Below are 23,687 nucleotides of genomic sequence, written 5' to 3'. Positions count from 1 at the left end.
TAATTCTTCAAAGAACCTTTGAAATAACACTGACAATGGTAACTAAATTATAACAAAATAAAAGTCCTTCTTACAACTCTCATTCATACATTATTCACTTTTGATCCATATAAAATAAATTCACTAATACTGTCTTTTGAGCCAACCTTTACCGTTACAGTAAAACCTGTATAAAGACCACCCTTCCAAAACCCTGCACTAGTGTGTTTTTGTTTGTTTGTTTTTTACTGTGATTACTACTTTCCATTACTACTAAAATATATTTCCAGGGGCTTCGTAAAGGAGAAGAGAAAGAAATGTAGGAAAAACAAAATTAAAAAAAACCCCTATTTGCTGATAAGGACAAATCCAATTAACATATGCAGCTTTCAAAAATGCTGTTAATAACCATAACAACAAGCAACTTTTGTGGTTGGGTTAAATTTATAAGAATTTCCTTGGGACACAGTTTCCTGTGTTCCCATACATAGTGCCTTAAAGAGTTTCTCCTAACACGGAAATGCAAAGAATTTGCGGACACGTAAAAGGTGTTGATATTTGATTCAGGAGTAGATGTTAAGAGTGCTCAGTTTTCACATCTCAACTTAAAAACCAAAAAAACAAAACTGTGCTTTGGAGCTAGCAAGGGGGAATTTCCATCCCTGAATTCACCTGTACTGGATAAAAACAACTTTGCTATCTGCAATCAGGTCTAGGGACAAACTGCGTTTAAAATGGGCTATCCAAGCAAATTTATTACAATCACTTTTAAGGTAAAGAAGAGGTTGGTGGAGAAGGAATATGTTTACTAACTCAGGAAAAAAAAAACCAGACAAGGGTGGGTTGTCTGACACCCCAAAATAAATGGGTTCACTTTCTGGATAATTCCATGGGTAGTCAGATATTCCAGGTTAAACTGAACCTGATGCATCAAGATCCTTCTTGGAGGTGTCTCAGTGTGCCAGACACTGTAGCCCAACTTACACATCTATGCCATTCGACCAGCAACAAACACACATACACACACCCCTCTGTGCAAACCTTTCTTTGCTCTTCTCTGCGAGAAAATATGTCAAAGAGGACCAACTATTCCAGTGGATACACCAGTCCCTCCACACACTGCAAAGAAAATGACATAGGTACACGTACACAGACACCGACATCGCAAGAGAGTGACGTCTCTTCATTATCTTCCCTAATGTATTTATAGTTTTGCTTCTCAGAAGCAATTCGAATAGGAATACTTTTTTTTTTTTTTTTTTGCACAGTCATATATTCCAGTCAAGGTCCATAATACAGACCTTAAACAAATAGAAAGCAGCTTTAAAAATGTATCAAATCACTATAGTCAATTCCCACACTCCAACTTGTAGTTTTGTTTCAGGATCAGACACTGAACCCAATCTTCCAAGGACTGGCAACGGTTCTAGAAACAAAGGCCCAGATAATGGACATGCTTCGGGAATCACCTAGATTTGGTGTCTTTGGTTTCAGTGTTCTGATTACTGAAGGAGTCTCGGATCTTTACAACTTCAGCTGCACACAAATGTCCAAAAGATTTCGTGTACCACTCTGGCATGTGGCCCCTACGACAGACAGAAAAGGAAACGCAAATAAATTATTCGAGTTGGAAAACCCTGAATCAGCTGAAGGGAGTTCTGAATATACTTCTATTTCTTGATCAGCCAAATGTGCAAGTAAAGATCCCTCTTATTATTCCAAAGTAATCTGCCGGCACCTCCATTACACTTTTGGAACCAGAAGTTTCTCAAAGAACAACATATTGAGTGCAGATACTGAGTGAAACTGTTCAGGAAAGAAAGCTCTGGCATATAGAACAAAAACAGACCATACAGATACTTGCAGTACGGAGCTGTAAAGACTTCAAATGAGGATTTATTTAACAGGAGAGCCACTTTGGAAAGTTTTGAGAGGTTTGTTTTTTTCTTGTTGGTGTTGCTGCATTTCGTTCATTTTCTGATAAGAATTCGCACTGATCTATGGCACACAGTATAGGCCTAATTAATTACTAAAAGGGCATGTCACGTTATTCAAACCTCTTTGAATATAAAATGAGAAACATCTGGTTGCTAATTCAAACTCTCATTTCCTGTGGCTTTAAGTTCATGGCAGAACCACCACATCCACATTGCTTTAGTACCACATTCTCTAAGGGGTGGAAATTAGTAAGTGGTACCCAGAAGACCAAGAAACATGAAGGAGTTACTTTATAAGCACCGATCTCCACAGAGCATCCAAGATGCAAGGATGTATTCATTTAAGACGTTTTTTGCATCAGACAAGAAGTCTGAATCTTCTTTATGCCCCTCACTCAAGATGTAAAACAAAACAAAACAAAACAAAACAAAATCAGCATCAGAACATACCTTAAGTCAGCTCTGCACATGTAGGTGAGTTTGGATTTCCCTGACCCGCAGGGTTCGATTAGATACCTGGCCAGGAGCACATTGACCCTCACTCCCACCACAGGGGCCCGGTCGTGATCCACGGAGGTGAGTACAAGGGCACAAGCTCCCTTGGGTAAATTAGTCCTCCATGTTCTGTAGGGACAAAACGAGAGGGGGAAAAAATGGAGTTTCCTGGAAGCCGAGTTTAGAACGTGGCCTCACTCTTAGAGGAGGCAGCTGAAGGGCAGGATGGGGGCCACACTATGCATCCATCCTTGTGCAAGGACCCTTGAATGACTAACTTCAACAGAGCCCCTTCTGCAGTGGTATTTAAGCTCACACAGTCAGTTCTTGGAGAGAGAACCAATCTGAAGTGGGCCTGAAAACCCTTTTTATATTTCACAAATGTATTAGAACATGGACATCCAAATGTTACTCTGTTGGAGAAGTTCTGGACTAATGATGTGACATTTCCTCAAAGATTTTTGGAATTCTTCTTTCAATAATATCTTCAGAGAATTTATGAATCACATATGAATCAGCTTTAACCACAGCTCACTTGGGACTCAAATGTTATTTCCTGGCTTATGCATTCACTAGCTGTTTCTAACGAGAAAATCTATCCTAAAGGGGGCAAAAATCAGCTACCACTGAGCACGTTCAATGGAATGTGCCTCTCTTTCTGAGCTCAATTCCAAAAGAGTTCAAACCATTTTCAGGGATGGACACACTGTTGGAATAAATGAGGATATATTTTTCATATTTGGAAGGGTTCAACGCTTTTCTGGAAGCAAACGTTCTATTTTAAATAATGTTAACATCTTATAACATTCGGTGCCACAGAGGCTCATCCTTGCCGCAATAATCAATCCGGAAGCTCTCACCTCAGAACAACGTAGTCCCGAGCAGGATGGGGGGCCATACTGTTTTGGACATACTGGTAAATTTCAGTTTGGCTGTCCAGGATCTCAATCACTTTTGAATCCAACAAGTCTACATCCCAGAGGTGCTGCTCTCTAAGTAGGCGCTTTAAGATTTCCTCAGGCGATGCAGGGACTTCAATGGTTGCCCTCCAAAGCCTTAGAGGTGGTCCTTCACTCACCTGAAAAGAGGATGTACTTTTCAGTGCTGAGACAATTCCCACACACCTAGACTCTGAAGGCAGACTACTAGCTGGGTACGTGGTCCTAATGTTTATTTCTGGCTTTAATAGGCTGCTGACCCCAAGTCCATTCAAGATCAGGCCAGAAAGCAAATAGTACTGCTGGCGTCACCTCCGGTTATATCTGTTTTCCTGGGACCCACATTAGGGTCAATGTAATAAAACTAAGATCTATCTGCACTCCCAAGCCTGCATGGCCATCCGACTGCTCTCATTGTTTCTTCTCAAATACCTCCATGCACCTATCATGCAAAGCAATACAGGATGCCTCTGCCCTAAAGGGGCTTTCAAGTTAACCACCCACCCACCCAGCACTCCCTGCTCATTAAAGGGCCAAGAGAAGAGAGACTGAGAACAGAAGAGAGCCCAAGAGGATTCCAATCAAATGATGGAAATATCTAAGCACGTCACAAAATGCCCAAAGGCCCAATACCATTAGTAAAACATTCCAGGGAATTCTAGTGTGTTTCTGTGGAACCAAAGGATTTCATTAGATATTTTGATTCCCCTGACACGTGTTCAATGAGTACTATTCCTCACTGAACTGGTTTCCACTCTTACATGGGGGATATGAATCACCTGGCTGCCTAGCTCTATAAGGAAGGGAATGGGTGACAGATCCCCAAGGAGAAGTGTGTTGGCAAAAGGGTATCTCATCTCTGATGAACCCAAGTCCTGACCACTAGAATTCAAATGGCTGACAACAGGGAGACGACATACCTTCTTATAGGATAGCTCAGCCTGCTCAGATGTAGAGTAGCTGACCCAGCCTTTGAATTTCTCTTTGACCTCTTTAAACAGGCTGTCCACACAGTCCTGGAGGAAGTGTTGGTAGTTGGCTGACTCATCATTACAAAGGCGTCCTAACGCTTCTAGGGTAAGCGGCTTCAGCTCTTGTTCGGTGTAGGAATTTCGACATCGGCTCATTTCCTCAGGAACCTGGGAGGGACACGAGAGACATAAAGGAGGTTTGTTGCCCATCAGAGGAAGCGGCAGGGTCCTCAAGGCAGTGCAAGCAGTCCAGTCCCCCTGCTTCCAACAGATGGAGGAGTGTCCCTGCCGACCTCATGTGGTATCGTGAGGACGCAAGCAGATCACCTTCATAAAGGTACCCAGAAAGCTTATTTTTGTGTGAGGTCCTCTTCTTTAGAAAGTTACAGTAGGAGAGTAAGTGATTAAAATAGGGTGTACATTGACGAAGACAGATTTTTTTTAATTGAAGTACAGTTAGTTGATTTACAATATTACAATAGTTTCAAGTGTACAACATAGTGATCCAAAAACTTTATAGATTATGCTCCATTTAAAGTTATTATAAAATATGGGCTATATTCCCTATGCTGTACAATATATCCTGTCGCTTATTTATTTTATACACAGTAGTTTGTACCTCTTAATCCCCTTGCCCACCACACCCCTCTTACCTTTCAAGCCACTAGTTTGTCCTCTATTCCTGTGAGTCTGTTTCTGTTTTGTTATATTCATTCTTTGTCTTATTTTTTTAGATTCCACATGTATGCAATAACATACAGTACTTGTTTTTCCCTGCCTGACTTATTTCACTAAGCATAATACCCTCCAGGTCCATCCCTATTGTTGCAAATGGTAAAATTCAAAATTTCATTCTTTTATTTTAATGGCTGAGTAGTTTTTCATTTCATACACACACACACCCTCCCCACCACATCTTCTTTATCCATTCATCTGTTGATGGACACTTAGGTTGCTTCCATTGGCTATTGTAAATAATGCTATGACCATTGGGGTGCATGTATCTTTTTGAATTAGTGTTTTTGTTTTCTTTGGATATACCCAGGAATGGAATTGCTGGATCCTAAGGTAGTTCTATTTTTAATTTTTTAAGGAATGGCCATAGTGTTTTCCATAGCGGCTGCACCTCAGATACAGAATTTATTTCAGATAATTTGTTACTTTTGCTTTCTAAGTAAAGGGGTATGGAGGTAGGCAATTTCATTAACATATTAACTCTAATGAGCTTATACATTATAAAATATATAAATAAGACATTCTCAGACTACATATATAATCTTCAGCTGTGGAAAAGACCTTTTGGTTAAGATGTGAACAAGTTGGGACTTCCCTGGCAGTCGAGTGGTTAAGACTCCGCACTCTCAATGCAGGTGGCAAGGGTTCAGTCCCCGGTTTGGGAACTAAGATTCCGCGTGCCGCACAGCGCGGCCAAAAAAAAAATGTGAACAAGTATGGTGCCCAAGATTTTGTCCTCATTTACATCATCCTTGACAAATAACAAAACTTCCCATCTCCTTACCTGGAAAAGCTTCTTGCACTCAGCAATCATATGGGCTAGCCCTTGAGTGGCAGCAAGATTTTCATTCAAATCTTTCTGATCTGGTTTGCCCAAGCTTTGTTTTCTTTGCATTACCCTAGAGAGAGAAATAAGGAAAGGGAAAGATTCAAATATTTATATATTTTTAATCAATGTGTTATTCGAGGAAACCTAAAGGAGAGAAAAAGACTTTCACTGGAGGCTATTTGTCATTAAGTGGTTAAGGAGAGCTTTACTTTGGTCACTAGAATTTCTCAGTCGTATCAACGATGCACAAAAAACACGGAAGAGACTGTCTCCGATGAAATCTAGGTTATTTAAAACCATCACATTAAATAGGTTCCTATTTAAATAGGGCAGCTTGTAAGGTCTATACCGTGTGGGGTGGCAGGAAGGAAAGGCAGCTTTGAGGAGTATGTGGGTGGGAGGCACTAGTCAAGGGGCTAAACAGGATCATTCTTTCCAGTGTAAATAAACAGGAGCCCCTCCTGTCAGTGAGAGAAAAGTCTATTGTTTCCTAGAGCTTTTGTCTTAATCTTACCTGATCTCTCTTCTGCTCACCTCTAGCTCTCCACCCTATTAAACATAGAACTAGTTAATTAAGCATTGTATGGCTTTCAGAAGCAAAGCTAACTTCACTAGCACAACCAGGCCTCATGCCTACAGCTGAGAAATATTTGTCAAGTTCCTTTACAGCTGAGGGAAAGGATCCGCAGGATGAATTTAGTAGAAGGGGGTTAGTGACCCCTTTCTCACACACTTCACCATGAGGCCTTTATACGAAATATTCATATAAGTAAGATGATCCAACTGGTTCTGCCATTTTTTTCCTATCAGTATAGGCAAGTTATTCAATACTTACTTAAGTGACCCGCCCTGCAGTCTTGTCTCATGTGTAAAATAGATACTAACAGGAGCTTCACCTCCTACGATTGTTATGAGGATTAAAGAAGATAATCAATGTCCAGGGTGTAGCCCTATGCTGGGGACAGAATAAGTGCTGAGCAAAAGAGCCTTTGTTATGTTCCAGATTCCTCGACTTCCACAGTCACTTCGATCTTGTCTACATCTAAGGAGAAACTTTGCAACAATTGGCTCAGCTGAGTCTTAACTTTGAGGCTCAACGTCATCCTTAGTCATTTCAGATCCAGCTCCTTTCAACTTCCCACACAGGCCGGCAGCTTGGTTCTACTGAAGAAGCCAAGGCAGCTTGGTTTTATTTATGCAGAAGCCAAGGCAGCAGGGCTCTCGTCCCCCATCCAGTTTTTGAGGTCTGTAAACTCTCTCATCTGTTTGCCGGCAAAAGTATGATGACAATGTTACAGAGAGCACTGAGGGGAGGAGCAGGGGAAACACCTGCCACGACAAAGCAGTAATGCAAATCTCTCTCAAAACCTGGTCGAAACGAGATTGTCTAGGAAGTCGCACCCCCAGGGCCGAGAAGAATGGAAGCAGCGGAAGCAGCACAAGGGAGGAACGTGGGCTGTGAAGGAAGGAGGTCAAACTCCTTTTTGCTGGATTCAGGTATGAATCCAACAAAAACACACGGACAGCCCTACAAGGAAAGGGAGGATTCTTCTGTCTAAAGAATGGAGCATGCGTGCGCGCGTCTCACCGTGCACGCGCGCGTCTCACCGTGCACGCGCGCGTCTCACCGTGCACGCGCGCGTCTCACCGTGCACGCGCGCGTCTCACCGTGCACGCGCGCGTCTCACCGTGCACGCGCGCGTCTCACCGGACCCGTACCTTGGAGAGGAATTCTCTCTCTTGAGGGTGTTGAGGTGGAAGAGGGAAGGCGCCAAGCACACGGCCAAGTTGGTGGGAGTCATCTGGTTCTCCTTCACAGCTGCTGTGACATCGCTCAGGAAGTAGAGGAGCGTCTGCAGGACCTCCCGGTTCTCGTCAGGCAGAAGCATGATGGCGGCCTTGATCGCCTGGAGGCGCTGGTCCTTGGGCACATCTGCACGACACCAGCATTTACCCCATCAACCCAGTGATTTTCCATGTACGTTCGCAAGGAAACGTCCCAAAGCAAATAGCGGCATCAAAGACCTCAGCCCAGCACTGAACAAGCACTTGCAAAAAGTGTACTTGAGATTAATACGGAAGAAATGAGGGATGGCCACCAGCGTCACTACCCTCAAGTACTTCCTGCCTGTGGAGGAGTTACAATTTTTAAAAACCCACAACGCCAATATACTTCTGAATCCACCTCAGAGTTCAGCTCCAGATGATGCCTGCTCTTTTCTTTTACTTTACAGAACGGTTCTTTCTTTTCTAAGTACTTTTTTGAAACTCCTAGTTTACCATTCTTAATTACTGAACATTATAGGCTATACTTTAGTTTCAACGAGAAATCTTATCAAAGACATACAAGAGGATGAGAACCGAGATTTCTTCACCTTGACTACAAAATGTTCAGCATCTCTGTGGACTCTCCTGATTTCAACTGATCTGCTCATTCTTTAAATGGGGAAAGGAAGCTGCTAAAATATTCCATTTAAACAACACGTATGTTTAACTAGTAATTTCTTTAAGTTTTAGAAAGCCCTACTGAGAGGCTACTATAAAAATACACGCTTGAGAAATAAACCCGTAAAAAATATATAATATAAATAATATAACAATATAATGTATTATAACATTATATAATATTTATGTATTATAATACAATTATAATGTATTATATATAATATTATATATATATAAATAAAATAATACACGTAGAAAATGTGGAACACAACTTTCAGGTCTCCTTTACTAGGCAAATTTTTCTTTTAAAAGGCGTGTGGTGGAAAATTGAAGTCACTCAAATGCAGCTCCATAGGACAAACTGATTAAACAGCTCCATGGTTACAATACATAACAAATACCTTGGTGGGGGAAATGTGACCTGTGTTTTCATAAAATCTGAAAGGACGAAACAAATAATGAAATAATCCAGACCAACTCCATTTCTCATAAAATAAAGTCCCACGTGCCAGTTCTAAAGACAGTTCAAGCACTGAGAGAAGCTGCTTTTAAATTACATTGCTGTAATACCACACTGAGCCAAGAAAAACACAAGGCTGTAAAAGCTATAATCCTGATCTTGATCATTAATTCAGACCACTGTTTGCTTTAAGCTTTACTTAAAAGTGAGATGGGCATGGTTATTGTTTTCCCAAGTATTTCTGGTAGAAGCTGAGATGAATAGCAGAAAAAGATTATTTATTCGTTTTACAGCAAGATAAAACACAGACACCTGTGAAACTTTAAACACAACAGGCCCTGCTAGAGAAATGTGAAGCAACTGAAATGCCTACAGACAAGGCAGAGAGAGAGAGATCTCGGAATCTGCTCTTTTAAGTGTCTTAGATAACACTGTTCTGGAAACGAATGAAAAAAACGAGCTCCTGGATCAGAATGTAAAAATGCACAGTTGCTTCGGTAATTAGAGAATGGCGACGAGGGAAATTTATTTTTGCATTATTCAACAGGTACACAGAAACCTGTTCCACAAACAAGAAGTCAAGGAAGAAAGAAATCGATGACGTATTTCTAAGAGATCATCATGTGGGTCCCAGAGAATGACATCAAAGGAACTGCAGGTTTCAGCTGACCCCGCTTTTCCCCACTGCCGACAATGTCAAGATCAAAGAACACTTACATTGGTAGATCTGCAGAAAGGTTTCCGAGAGTTTGTTCGTCATTAGTGGCTCAGGAAGATCTCGAAAATACTGCTTCAACATGTCTGCCACATCATAAGCAGACTGCCCCTCATAGTTGACACAATCTATGGTGCTTTCATTCATCTGGCGCAGAGCCTGAATCCGGGATTTGACACCCGATTTTCTGAAGAGTCCAACCTATTGGAAAAAGAAACATTAAGTGTTTTTTCACTGCAAAACTAGAAGAAGATGCATGCATCTGGACTCCCATGATTAAGCGGGACCTGCAGGCAGCGGCTCTCACCTGATCCAGACAATGGTTGCGGAGGTAGCGCATGGCCTGCTGAATGCTCTGGGGGAGGGGCTGTCCTGTGCGCTGCACGTTGACCGTCAGAGGGACCCCGAATACATGCCGGTCCTTGTAGTCTGGAACCTTGATCCTTTTCATGAACTTGGGCACAGCCCTATTGAAAAAATATTGGGGGTTGGAGGGATATGTTTACTTGTCTGTCTACGTTTTTGTCCATCTGTGCAGTTAAACCCTGTGGGCTCTAGATCTGTGCTAATAAGGTAGCTATTTAAATTTAAATTAAACAGAACTACAAATTCAGTTCCTCAGTTGTATCAGCCACATTTTAAGCACTCACTAGCCATTTGTGGCCGGTAGCTACCATACTGGACTGTGCAAATATAGAACATTTCTACCACCACGGAGAGTTCCATCGGACAGTGCTGTTCTACATCCTCTAAGGGTTGGGGCTGTGAGGCCCAGTTACAGCTCCTCAGTTGGGGATTCTCTTTCCACTGGTAACTCTGAGAACTGGGTCTGTGTTCCTAAGGGAGGTGATGGGCTTCCTTACAAAACGGCGGCACAGGAAGGAACAGAAGGAGAAAAGAACAGTCAAGACCCTAAGTAGGAGCTTCAGGACAGAGTTGAAAAACAAGTTCTTATTTGTCCTGAAAATGGACAAGAATCATTTCTAGGTTCTTGATGAGATCCAAAGTACTTAGGGTAAAAAAAAGATCAGGACGAGAAAACAGCAGATGCATGATGTTGGTCTGACATAATGAGAACCAACTCCAGAGCTCAACAGTGGGGGCCAAGCTAATGACCCGAAGTCAAAATAAATTCTCCTGCTGATGACCCCAGAGAATATAACATCTTTAGCTTTCTAAAGGAAGACGGAGAAGAACAATGAGGGTTTTGTGAGCCTACGCCAGGCTCCCTGGAGTCCTGACACCAGGTCCAGCCGGAGCAGTATATGCAGCAGCAGGAAACCAATGTCATGCATTTAATGCTGTCAAGCAGAAATTTCAGCTCTACAAATGACCTCTCTAAATGGGACAAGAAAGGGCAAGGCTGAACAGGAAAAGAACTTTGTGTAGAATTTCTCCTCACTCCGTGGATCCCACAATGCGAGGCTTTAACATTTGGTTTGGACTCACTGGAAAAACTGACCAGAAGCCAGGAGGTATTATGGACTTTCAGATTCTTGAGGGTTTGGTGGTGCTGGTGGGGACAACCCAGAAGTGAGAACGTAGAGTATGCAGTTTTAAATAGCCAGCTGGGAAACCCTGACTCGAGGCATAGAGGAACACGGCGCAAGGCAGACTGCCTTGACTTTTGAGTGCTTACCCCACAGCCATGGCGTGTTACTGTTTATAGCTCTAGGAAAGGTAAAACTGAAGCACACAGCCAAATTTGTGTTTCCATACAGTTAAGTATATGGTATCACGGCTATAAGTGTGCATAATACTCGCTTTGTCGGGGGAGAAAAGCCCAGCGGCGGAATGTGCAAGGAACACATTACGATCTCCACCGAGAATCTGAAGCATGTGGGGATAAACCAGTCAATACTTATTTCTGTCATTCAGAACAAACAACTTCTGTATTTAGCAGGGCTCACATAATAACAGCCTTTGAACAGGAGATGCTTTGATGCCGAAGTTAACCTCACTATGAGTCCCAAGGAGGGGAGGAGCTGGAGAGAGAAGGGTTACATTGCTCCGCTGACTCTCTGGTTTGCTACCGAGCGCTACTCATGAATTGGGCCACTTCTCCATTTTTATAAGGAGTGGTAGTTGTGCAACTGGATAATGAACACTTAGACTGGTGAAAAGACTTAAGGATACCCAGCTGACACTGCAAAATGCGCTGGGATGTCAATGTAGAGACATTTCTCTGCTTCGCACTCAGTAAAAAAATTAAAATATGCACATAATGGGTCCTATCCATGACCCATCCAGCCCGACAGTCTACATCTCACACTATACACACCAAGGGCCGTCCTTTTGAAAGTATGGACAGCTCAATAAATTTTATCTTCGTATATTATTTTAGTCTATGATATCTTAGAGTGGTGAATTCCTTAAAATGATTATCCACTGCTTAAGAGTCTTTGTTGGAAAAAACATAGCTAAACTCTTTAGCTCAGATAGATTTTTGTGATGCTGCAAATACATCAAAAATGATTTCTAAAAATGTGCACGAAGAAGGGTACAAAACCAGGTACTGTACCTGAAGCATTTCAAAGTTGGTCTCATAACACCTGATGATCTAAACAGTTTTCTTCCCTTCCTTCCAAATTATGATCTGATCCTGTACGTGTATTTGCCTGTGGTGGGCTATTCCCACCACTGGGAAGGAAGCGCCTGGACAATGAGATGGGAGAGTAGAGCATTCTCATCCCATCAACTGGCGATTTGTTACTCAGAGCACTGAAAACTCAACCAGCCCTGATGGAAATTCCCTAAAGCTATATTGGCTTAAGCAGTGTCAAATGTAGCCTCAAGAATGCAGAAACTGACTGCATTAGGACGATGGACTAAAGATACAGGATCCAACTGTCATATCCTCAGTGTTGGGACAGCATTGGTTGAGAACATTTTCAAATACAGTTCACTGGACAGTTTAAACCCTTACCAGCTAAAACCATGCTTATTAGAAGGTGTGTATTTCTCCAGCAGGGCGGTTAACTTCAGGAGGGAGTATTTCTGCAGCAGGTTCATCTGGGCCACAGACTGGCAGTTGATCTGCAGCGATACAGAGTTTAAGCTCGGCCGATGAGAGCTCTGGAAACTGTGCCATCTCAGCCTGTGCCTGCGAGAGAAGGCGGGGAATGTGAGTGAGTATGAAAGCTTTTTAATGGGTCGATGCAGAGTCAACAGTGGGCCGCTCACTGGCCTCTTATCTTAGGAACTGAGAAGACTCAACTTCCATTCCAGTCTTTTTTTTCCCCCTGTGGTAAAATATATATAACATAAAATTTACTGTCAACCACTTTTAGTGCACAGTTAAGTACATTAAGCATTAAGTACATCCGCAGTGTTGTACAACCATCCGTACCATCCATCCACAGAACTTACTTCATTCATCTTCCCCAACTGAAGCTCTGGTACCCAATGAACAGTGTTCACTCTTTTAGGGTGGTAGGATTGCCCCGTCTGTCACTTTCCTTAGCAACGTTCTCGGCTGTGAAGGCCGGACTTATTCCCATCTCCCTACACGACAAGCAGAAGCAGCCTCCTTCCGATCCCTCCCTCCTCAGACTGGATGGAGGAGGGAAGAAAAGCTCTTACCTGCTGGACCTAGTCAGGGAGGCCCCGACCCCAGAATCCCTCCTTTCCGGGATGTCTGAGGGCTCCTCGGGTTCGTTCAGTGAGTTGCCCGTGCTGTCCAGGTCGCTGGGGGTGGCTCGGTCATTGTCCACGTCCAGGTGTATCTGCTTGGGAGAGGACGGGCATGGGGAGACCGAGTCCAGGGCCGAGTCTGAGTCTCCCTCGTCTGAAAATTTCTCCGACCACTGGTTGACTATCCTCTGCATCCCCTTCACGTGGTAGAGGATGTCGTCCAGCTCGGGGAAGATGTCCTCGTTCTCCAGGTCGGCCAGGTCACCGGAACTGGAATAGAGGATGGAGCCGGGCACGTTGTCGTAGATACTCAGGCGGCTGGTCATGGAGCTCGAGGAATTGCGTCTCTTGAGTTCCTTGGGGCTGTCGCTGCTGTCCTCCCTCCTCAGGCTGATATGGCCAGGGCCGTGGAAGCTTCCAGTCCTCCAGTTCACGGAGCTGTTATTCCCCGAGGGAGAGAAACTGCCGTTGGAGAGGGCTTTGGGGAAAGTGCCAGGCTTGTGATCTTCTGGGATGTAGAACACCGCGTCCTCCGGGTAGCTCTCGCAGTTTTTAAAGTTCTGTTCCATAACGTTGTTGAACGTGGACTGGTTGAACGGATCGAAGCCCTCCAGGTACATGCCTCCCCGCTTGTTGCAGGCACTGAGGCTCCGGGTCCTGGTGACGGGACTGGGCGTGCTGACGTTGCTGCTGGTCTCGGACTGGCTGCTGCTGCTGCTGGTCTGCGTGGAGTTGGAGACGCTCCGCTTCCGCACCGCGGGGACGTTGATGCGGTTGCCGTTGAGGGCGGAGATCTCCACGCAGTTCAGCTGCTTGAGCTTCTCCTCGTCCACCCCCTCCTGCAGGACGGGCCCGCTGATGATCAGCCCCAGCTTGGACGGCACCTTGTGCTTGCTGTGGTGGGAGCCCTTGAGCTTCAGGCTCTCCATGCGTTTCAGCAGGCTGTGCGTCTTGGACTTGGTGTTCTTCTCGTGGCCTTTCACGCTAAAGCTGAAGCTGGACAGTTCCTTGGGAGAGGGCAGGCTGCAGAAAGAGTCGTCGTTGCCTACGAAGGTGCCGGAGGAGCAGACGCTGGTGACGGAGTTAGTCCGGGCCGTCGCCGCGCCCCCGAGGTGGGTCGCTTGCGTGGCGAGGCTGCTGGTGCTGCTGAGGCTGCGGACAGAAGCCACCTCCTGGCGCTCGCTGAGGTCCGTCAGCACGCTTTCACGGCTGGGGGCGTTCTTCAGGTGGGGATCGTCTGGGGACCCAGGGACGGGGTCCTGCTTTGGAGAGAAGACATCGAACTCTTCAAGCCGGGACCACCTCTTGCTGTCCCTCTGGAAAGTCCATTTGGCACTGATTGCGCAAGGCTCATCCTCGTCCGAATCCTCACTCTGCGGAGACAGAATGGAGCCGCTCGTCCCCTGGGACTGGCAGGCCGCAGGGGGCAGTGTGTGCGCCAAGGGCCAGGGGCCAGGACACTGATCGTAACGCCAGCCGTGTCACTTCCCCCCTTGCATCTTTATTTTATTATTTTTAAAAAATAACCAAGATGTATGTAAAGAATTTAACAGGAAAAAGCCTGACCATGTGTTTCAAGCTAAACAGGAGTTATTTAATGGAAACACTGGGATCTATAGGCTGCCCTTTAATTGCTCACAGAGGAAACCTCTGAGATCTGTGAAAATTCCAGGCATGTAAAATATTTTGAACTGGAGTTAGCAATGGGTAGGACTCCCTCTGGTCTGCCTTTAATTTTGCTGTCTGTTGATAGTATGTGTTTATATTCCCTTTTGCAATTAAAATGGTGGTTTTCAAACACTTTAAGAAGAGGGGTAACCGAAATCTCTAGCTACCCTAAAAGTACACAAGATCTCCTCTAACAGATGAACGGAGACACAAAGCAAGGTGAGCCATCCCATCTCTTCAGTGGGTCAGTGGGTACTTCTCAGCCTCTTACCTGTTCCTTTTCGTTCCCTCCCCCACCAACACGGGAACCAGAGTTAATGCCACAAGTGTCCTGTGACGTTTCAACCTCAGACATGCTCCTGCCTTTTAACAAGGCTTCACAAATACCCAGTCCTGACAGCACGTAACACTCACAAACAACGAAGTAACATCTCCGCTGATGATGCCTGATTTACTGGTGGGACTCAGGGTTACCATGTGACAGACTACTGCATCAAAGCCCTTGAGGCGGGATATCAAAAGGCACAGTTCAGTGTGATGCATGTCCTTCCCACTGGTGTGGAGAATGTCCCGTGACCAGAGTTTCCCAGGACAGTGAGTGGAGAGCATTAAACGCTGACTTGCAGGCTCCTCTCCACAGCTCAGCGGGTGTGAGGTTCCAGCTCATTTGTTTAAAAGGTTTAACTCCCCCAAGAAGGCAACTTGCTGTAGGTTAGATAATTAAAATGGGTACTCTGAACAGTCAGAAATATGTTCTTTGACCAAACTTACTCCTGTTTACTCTAATTTGTGACACTCACTCCCACTACTACACCCACCTCTTCTCCTAAGATCTCGTAAGACGTCCTCACATTTCATACGCAGAAGAAAATACCATCTGAATCAGTTATGTGCCACCATTTCACTAGAATGTGCGGGATTTCGTGCCCTCCCTCTTCCTCCTCTAATTCCTTTTCTCCCTCCAAATCTCTGTTATTCTTCCATACCCTGCCAGCCAGCCTTCACTGCCATCCCTACAGCTTCAAAACACAGTTACTGTTACATATGGGAAGACAGAGTTCCCAAGAACTTCAGCTTTAATTTCTGTAAGGAGGCAATGCAAAATCCACCGGAATTCCTTAAGCCTCATCCCTTTAATATGTCATAGGCATTGAGCTAATGAGGCAAAAATCACAGATGATCTTTTCAGATCAAAAACAGCAGGGAAGACACAATTTATTGGCTGGCTGCAGCTCTTGGTTTCAACTACATAAGGCCACACAGCTTTTGGTAAACCTGACTGGATTATAACATTTAAAATGTCGATATTTTTGGACCACGGAAGTAAGAGTTTGAGAGACAAAATCTATCACAAAATTCATAACCCAGTTTTTGATCTGCCCCCTTTCCTCCCACCATGCTATACATTTTATAGACTCACTCTCTTCCGATGAGGACTAATTTCCAGCTTCATCACCGCGCATTTGTTTAAAGTATTCAGACGCCTACAGAGCAAAGAAATAACATTAGCAGAGACAGGAAACCACTGATGGGTGGATAAATATTTTTTCCAAACAGCTGACGTGTTTAATCGAGTTTCTTTGAACCCATTAATATCTATAATATAGAAGAGTACTTGAAACTTCTTTAAAAAGTGAATAGTTTAAAAATATTTATGTTTCACAAGTTTTCTCATTTAAATTTAATATTACTATTTTATAGTAAAATGGCACACTGCGGTGGTTCTGTCAGGTGCCTCTTATTCCTCACAGAACAAACAACCCTCAATGAGGACAGTTATTCTTTCAACAACCCCTAGGTTGAGTCATTAGGTATCTCCACCCAGTGCCAAGAAATAAAAGGCAGTGATGTCTTCTTTCACAGAAGTAGAAACATGAACAAGGAACCAAGCAGAGTTGTTGGTAAATAAAGTGTATTCTATCTCAAATCAAAATTCAAATATAAAAATAATCTCTGACAAATAATAACCTTAGACAGCCTGTTAAAAAATGCAGTAAGTTCTGTATAGAAATTTGAGCCCTCTTTAACACCCAATTCTTTCTTACAACTTCCCGTACAGGACAGGATAATGCGTGGTATAGTCGCAGGAACAGCACAAATGACTAATTTAAAAATTTGTATACTTCAGCTTCAAGGGTCAACATCTTTAAGAGTTCAAACATAAGCACTTGAATCAGATTATTCTTTGGAACAGGAGTCACATTTTCACTCTGAATATTTTTTACCCCTGCCAAAGAGTAATAATTTAAAATTAGGAAAGTAATTTAGCTTCACTGAAAATGAAGTACTTGAAAAAAACGAAACAAAACCCACCTCACTGGTAAGTAATGAAATAGCTGAAAAAAAGAAGCCCTTTACATATGCAGAAATAAATGGCACGTAAAAGTCTGAAGGACAGCTTTTCAAGCCCCAATTCTTTCTAACATCTTCCAGATGATCATCACTTAGTCTTCCTCAAATGGACCTTTAACCTATCTGCTGTCTGGTACCATCAGTTTTCCAATTTTTCCTAAGATTGCAACAATTCTTCCAATTCCACAGGACAAGCGCATTTAATTCACACGAACTCAAACTGACCATGAGCCCTCTTCAAGGCTCTATCTTTCTGATCCTGTTCTTGCAGCTTGTCTAACAACTTGGATGCAGGAGGGTAGAAAGTATTTTTGCCTGCTGATAAGACTGCCTTTGATTTCATAGATTATGTGGTAGCCTGCTTATAGGATAAACAAAGATAACCCAGAGCACCTATGTTCAGGAAAATTCTCTCTCATGATGGAAAGGGAAAGAAAACAAATAACTAAAAAAAACATCCACAGACATTAAAATGAGTGGATATAAAGTCCCTCTCTAAGGGGCATCCATTACTTAAATGACTTCTACCCACAGTGTTTTAGTTCTCAAATGTTTTTAAGATTTAAAGAATCGGGAGGGTCACAGCTAGTCTTAGGTCTGGGTTTCATTAATCAAACCTGTAATCAAATACCCACTTGACGTCATTTGGGCTGTAATGGTTGAGGGGTGTTTATAACCCAGTTTACTAGGCGTGGATGCCTGTAGGGGTGGGGGAGGGACTTGTTTCACAAGCTTCAGATTTGAGTCAAACGGAAAGGCCGAAGGAGGTCATTTTTGTAAAGGTCAGTGTTACCTTTTTCTATCCGTAGCACCAAGCTAATGGCGCTTTGAAACTGAAGCCCAGAAGTTATTCCCCGAGGTCTCCGTGGGATTCATTTGACCCCTAGGAACCTCCAAAGTGGTGAGATGTTACCGATTTAGAGACGTTACGGACACGAGGTAGTAGTTCTGGCTTGCCGAGTCGGGGCTGCATTCTAGGTCAGGCATTGTGCCTGGAGCCTCATGTGTGTTATTTCGTCTTGATCCTCACAACAACCCTATGGTAGAGATATTACTATTTATCTTCATTTTATAGATGAGGAAATGGGGGCTTGGAGTGGACACAAACCTTGTCCAAGGCCACATGACTAAAACATGGTGGCTCTGGCCCTCAAAAACAATACCTTCTGCATTCCTTTCTAAAATAAATGTTAATCATGATAATACATGGGAGCAGCTTCTATCCTAAGTATGGCTCCCTCCAGTGAGTGGCAGAACACTGGTATCTCCCACTGTCTGTCCAGAAGCCCTGGCCTTTCCCACCCCACAGGGCCCTCACTGGCTCAGCTCCTCAGGAATGTGTCAGTCTTATCTGCTGGGCAACTTGTACTCTGCTCTGAGGGGGGAGGGAGCACAGGGTGAGCCATCACAGGTTCAAGAGCTTTGCTGCAGGGAGCCGCAAGCGCCCTGATAAAAGCATGGCAGGCAGGGATCTGGGCCTCAAGTATTCCAAGTGAAAACAGGGAAAGCAGAAGAGAAGTGAGAAAGGAAAAAGGAATGATTTCCCAAGTAGACCTGACAAATAAAAATTGTTCCAATCCTTAAAGATATTTTCTTGGAATTAATGCAATTGCTTTTCTTTTAATAGGACCGAAATAGTAACGTAGTTGAAATCTACTATGTGGCCAGCTGCTTCACAGAGCTTAGGCACTTCAAGGGCTGTTTCACAATAAAGTGCAGACTAGAGATGATACTACGGATATCTATTTGTCATTACATGATTATCACCTTATTTGCATAATTCTTTGCTGTACTCATAGGAGTCAGTTGTAATCCCAAAGGAAGATAGCGAGATGGGATATTTTTCAGAAGCTATAAAGAGAAAGAACATTTCATAAAAGGTATTGTAAGAGTAGGTCACAGTTTGCATTATCACCTGTATACGCTTCAAGACAAGTGAATTACTCCTCCAGTATTAATACTGAATGTGATACTCTCAGAATCTGGGCCTTATCATCAGGGTTGGGTTATACAGCAAAGCTAGCAAGATTGGGACAAAAGCCAATCCCTCCAAGGAAACAAGTACGTTTACCCCTTACAAGTGTGTGTGTAAGAATGTTGGGTAGCAATCTAAATCCAAAAAATCTAGTAGTTGCATACTTACAACTTTTGGTCATTACAAACTACTGAAGACAGTATCATTATCATTCTCAAGAAAACATTAAGCTACAAGTTTTCTGCTCTAAGTAGACTATTTTAAGAGATCAGCTCCTACCAGATTTTTGACCAAAGGAGCTTTAAGATCTGCAAAAGTTATAAGTACATGAATGTTTATAATAATCATTAAGCAGAACATGGGAGCATATACTATTGTGTACATGGGAGTACTTCATCCGTGTGTGTGTGGGGGGGTGCTGGGGTAGGGGGTGGCAGGAAAGAGAAACCATGTAAGAATTATTTCGTTTAAAACAAATCTAAGAAAGTTTTACTTAAAGTAATAATATTAAATATTTAATAATATTTTATTAAGGTAAAACTTTTCAGCTGCGTTTTTGTAACTATATTACCGTATATATTTAAAATCAACTGCTCAAAATATTTCAACAAGGCAAAAGATGGAAGTCTACAGAAAAGTCCGTCCGTCTAGAAAAAAACTTGACAAATGACAAGGCAAAATTTCAAACAACACTGTAGATTCAAGATTTGCTGGCCCTTTGAATTTCATGGGCTGAGAGAGTACATGGAAGAGGCCAGTCTACCAGATGAGATGAATATCACATCATCAGTTAAACAAGTATCCTCAACTACTCTGCTGACAGCTCAGGACCTGTAGAGCATTTTCAAGGAAGATGCCTGTCCCCACCTTTTTCTTCAGAACATTTGTTTAGCCCTCTCGAAGGAAAATCATTTGCCATGAGAAGTCTATTTATGCAAACACATGGACAGAGACCTTGGGTTTTCCATTACAAACAAGCTGATGACTGTTCCTGTGAATTCTGAACCCAACCTCAAGCCTTTCTCCACATACTCAACTCTGGGTGTCGGTTTTAGGCCTAATAATTTTTAAAGCACTTGACATCCATCACTGCATTTCCTTCTTACACTTAACCTATGAGATATTATTCTACACATAAGAGAAACTGAAGCCCAACCAGAATACACTTGCAGAATCCAAAGGGATCAAGGTCTAGTTGTTTTCAGGCTTTTCTTTTCGCAAAAGATCTAAGAGTATAGATTTATTCCTTTTAAAGGGAGGCAGCTTCTCCGATGGCGCTAAGAGCCAGTGTAGCCAGTGTAAATCACAAAGTACGGAGGATGCCCTTATCCCCAGAACAGGGTAACTAGGTTTCAAACTGATATTTAAAAAAAAAAAAAGAAATTCAAGAATCTAATCACGATCCTTTGGGCTGCAATGCTGCAGTGATATTTTTATGACCCAGGAATTCCTAAGCTGTTGCTGCTGTTCAGAGGGCACGCTCACTAAGTAGCTTGAAATGTGTGAAATGGATGATCTGATGCAGTAACCTAGTAAATATTTCCTAGGTTACATCTTAGGAGTGATGTCATCTCTATGCATTATCACCAATGATGAACTGAAAAGAAATTAATTCTGCTCCACAGCTAAGCATTCAAACATTTCAAAAATGTCTGGAGTAGTTTATATTCCAGATGCAGACTCTTTCCCTCCTAAACTGTGTTGTTGAAATTGTTTCATTCCAGATGACATAGCTATGATATTACACTCCAGGGAGCGGGGTGGGGAGTTGGAATTAAGTTTCTTCCAGAAAAAGTGTACATACCCTGGACATTTCTAAGCAATCATTCCATTGGATTTGAAAAGTGACAGTATTTCTGTGGTTAATGTGGCATTTTTTTCTTTCTTAAGCCAGGAGAACTAGTCTATTACTCCATTCTAAACATCCTACCTATCTTCCCCTAAAACCCCTGCTTAACTTAAGGGCTTCAAAAAACACTGTATTACATAAGAGAGGCAAAAATAGTACTTTCACAAAGCTACAACTGCTTTCTTTGCCTATAAAGGGGAAATAAATCCTGGGTGCCATTCAACCTTAATGATGTTTTTCCAAGTTAAAATTAATATTGAAATTAAAAGAAAATTGTTTTAATTTTACGATCAAATCGACAAGTGAATTTTGTCCGTGTATAATATTTTTTCTCCAGAGTTCAGCTTTGATGGCTTATAGGTTCTGAGAAAAATTCAAAGGGTGATTAACTTAAAATGAATAATATGTCATGAAGAGTCAGAGAGGAGTATCAGTGTCCCGTCATTTTCTGCTGCGTGTTTTATTACTTCCATTTTGTTAAACCCTGCAAGCTGCTCCTCAGCCTGAAGATCCACCAGCACCACGAACATGGGTTTCTGACAGTTTTGTTCACGTTTCCCATCAGTGCTCCTTTGCTGCCTGTCTACTTTATGTTAAAGGCTGTGCTGAGTTACTTTACAGCCTTAGTTAATCCTATTGTTAGGACGGTGTGCCTGGGGAAGCTGAAGAGTTGCGGATATGCTTTCCTGGAATTCAAGCAACGGCCCTCCTGCCTCTAGTCTGCCACAGCCCCTACTTCCATCTGTCCCTCTGAGTGTCATTTCCATTCAATACAACAGCGGCTCTGACTCAGCGAGGGTACCTGGCTGGGACTGCACAGTCAACTGCACTGCCTTAACCCCCCTATTCCAAGTTTCCAAACTGCCTGGACATTATCTGCTCCAGCAGTCGTATGAGCACATCCCAGGACAGTGCTATTTGAATGGCAATACTAAATGACAGGAAGTTACTTATTCTAATCAAAAGGCCTATGATTTATAATGAAGTAAATCACTATATCCATTTACGGATCAAAACCCTGACATCTTTAGAACAAAAGCAATCTCATCAGTGATAAGTACTATGTTCTTTAAAAAGAAGAAAAGAGAAAGAAAACACTCAAAACATTTTCTTTTACCTGCATAAAGCCTCAATAGCATCTCTGTCCAAAAAATCATGCTCTCTCTTGACCAAGGAAATATCAATGGGGAACAGGAGATCTATAAGGAAAATAAAAACAAATACGTTTATTGAGCACCCAAGCTCTTGCCAATCTAACCCAGTTTAGCAGAGGGAAAAAAACAAGGTAATTTATTGAATACTTACTGTTTGCAGGACACTTCACTCCCTATCAAGTGCTGTGGGTATGTAAAGCAGCTTAAGACAATTTCATCAGTGTCCTAAAGGAGCTTGGAATAAAGTGGTCTGCAGACTCAAATTATCTGTTGTCAAAGATAAGTGGTTCAAAACACTGTTCCACCTTTAAACACATCAGCAGGCAACAGACCTCTGCTATGTAAATTATAATTTAAACCAGAATGAATACCAGAAGGATGTTCACGGTAATGTGGCTGTTTTTTCCCTCCCATGTGTGTCTTTGCTCACATTTGATCAGGGAAGAGGTCACAGAAAACTGGGCCAAGGAAAGATCTAGAGAACTATGGTGGTTGTCAATGGAATCCAACCATTTGCATGACATCAAAAGCTAACGAGAATTAAGGATGTGCTATTTTTAAACAAATACTAGCACTTCCATATGGCTTTTCAGGAGTTTATATAACTCCCACTAAAACAAAAGGCCAGCTCTAAAGCAGCTGTAGAACAATGGAATCCCAAATCCTTTCATCCTTGGAAGAGTTCACTACTCTAAGAACACGTAAGTTATATTAAAATCGAAAAGCAAAAACGGGGGAAAAGTCAAATCAATGAAAGAATTCCCTTTTCTGTCCCTTGTTGATAAACACACTCCAGAAAGAGTAGGGAGGAAGAAGACCAGCAGCACCTCTGTGGAAATTTGCAACAGCTCTGGAATTGCCACTAGATAAAAGCAAGTTATCCCTCTTTGGTGTTCCAAGCACTTAGGGTAAATAATGGGCCTTCCTAGTAAAATGCTTATAAAATATCATGAGGAAGAGTCCTTGTATGCAACTCTGTGGGTCAGGAATAGGCAAAATAAGAGCACTGCAGGACACCAGGATTAACAGAACCAAAAAATCGCTTTGGCCCCCCAAATGGCTAATGCTGCATACTGAAACAGACATGGCTATTGGTAGTTTTGGAGATGCAAGTAACTAACAATGTTCTAGTTCTGGGGTTGACTAGGGAGCACATGACTGTCCCTTATGTTTTTATGTTTTCTAACGTAGGATCATTGGTTTTACAGCATGGTATGGAGCTCCTTATTCTTGGTCATCTATTTTCCAGAGACTACACTGATGAGTACCTTTTTTTTTTTTTTAAATAATGTTGAAAACTAACATAATGAGTGTTGTGGTCTATTCTTTTTTCTGAAGGCTAGCATTAGATTAGTGATCCTGTTCTCTGAATGGTAAGACAGGCAGACCAATGAAGTAGCTAGAGCCTAAAGATTTATGAAGAAATTCGTAAAATTCAGTATCACAGGATTTATCTCTTCATTACCTTATAGAACAAGTCTCTTAGGCAAATGATTAGTGGCACCACTATAGTGGCAATAAAAGAGGAGACTTAAAGTGAATGTAAACTATT

General features: G+C 42.6%; 1 protein-coding gene across 10 annotated transcripts in view; it reads right to left on the bottom strand.

Moving 5' to 3' along the window:
* Nucleotides 1–1,170: 1,170 nt before the first annotated feature.
* Nucleotides 1,171–23,687, bottom strand: part of DLC1 (DLC1 Rho GTPase activating protein) — a 398,002-nt gene continuing 375,485 nt past the window's right edge. For 7 of the 10 annotated variants that reach the window (XM_036839010.1, XM_036839009.1, XM_036839011.1 and 4 more), the window contains 12 exons: nucleotides 22,099–22,180; nucleotides 16,226–16,289; nucleotides 13,087–14,510; nucleotides 12,431–12,607; nucleotides 9,812–9,971; nucleotides 9,507–9,705; nucleotides 7,604–7,817; nucleotides 5,840–5,954; nucleotides 4,270–4,488; nucleotides 3,272–3,489; nucleotides 2,367–2,540; nucleotides 1,171–1,565 (listed from right to left, as the gene is read on the bottom strand). In XM_036839010.1, the coding sequence (XP_036694905.1) occupies nucleotides 1,445–1,565; nucleotides 2,367–2,540; nucleotides 3,272–3,489; nucleotides 4,270–4,488; nucleotides 5,840–5,954; nucleotides 7,604–7,817; nucleotides 9,507–9,705; nucleotides 9,812–9,971; nucleotides 12,431–12,607; nucleotides 13,087–14,510; nucleotides 16,226–16,289; nucleotides 22,099–22,180 (3,167 nt within the window). In that variant the 3' untranslated portion in view covers nucleotides 1,171–1,444. Of the gene's footprint in view, nucleotides 1,566–2,366; nucleotides 2,541–3,271; nucleotides 3,490–4,269; nucleotides 4,489–5,839; nucleotides 5,955–7,603; nucleotides 7,818–9,506; nucleotides 9,706–9,811; nucleotides 9,972–12,430; nucleotides 12,608–13,086; nucleotides 14,511–16,225; nucleotides 16,290–17,950; nucleotides 18,864–18,920; nucleotides 19,009–22,098; nucleotides 22,181–23,687 lie in introns of those variants that run through there. The other 3 variants (XM_036839015.1, XM_036839016.1, XM_036839018.1) reach the window with 3 other exon arrangements.

This window comes from Balaenoptera musculus, chromosome 21, assembly GCF_009873245.2.
Source record: "Balaenoptera musculus isolate JJ_BM4_2016_0621 chromosome 21, mBalMus1.pri.v3, whole genome shotgun sequence".
Lineage (NCBI taxonomy): Eukaryota > Metazoa > Chordata > Mammalia > Artiodactyla > Balaenopteridae > Balaenoptera > Balaenoptera musculus.
The sequence above is the reverse complement of the archived record's forward strand: the minus strand, read 5'-3'. Positions and strand labels throughout refer to the sequence as shown.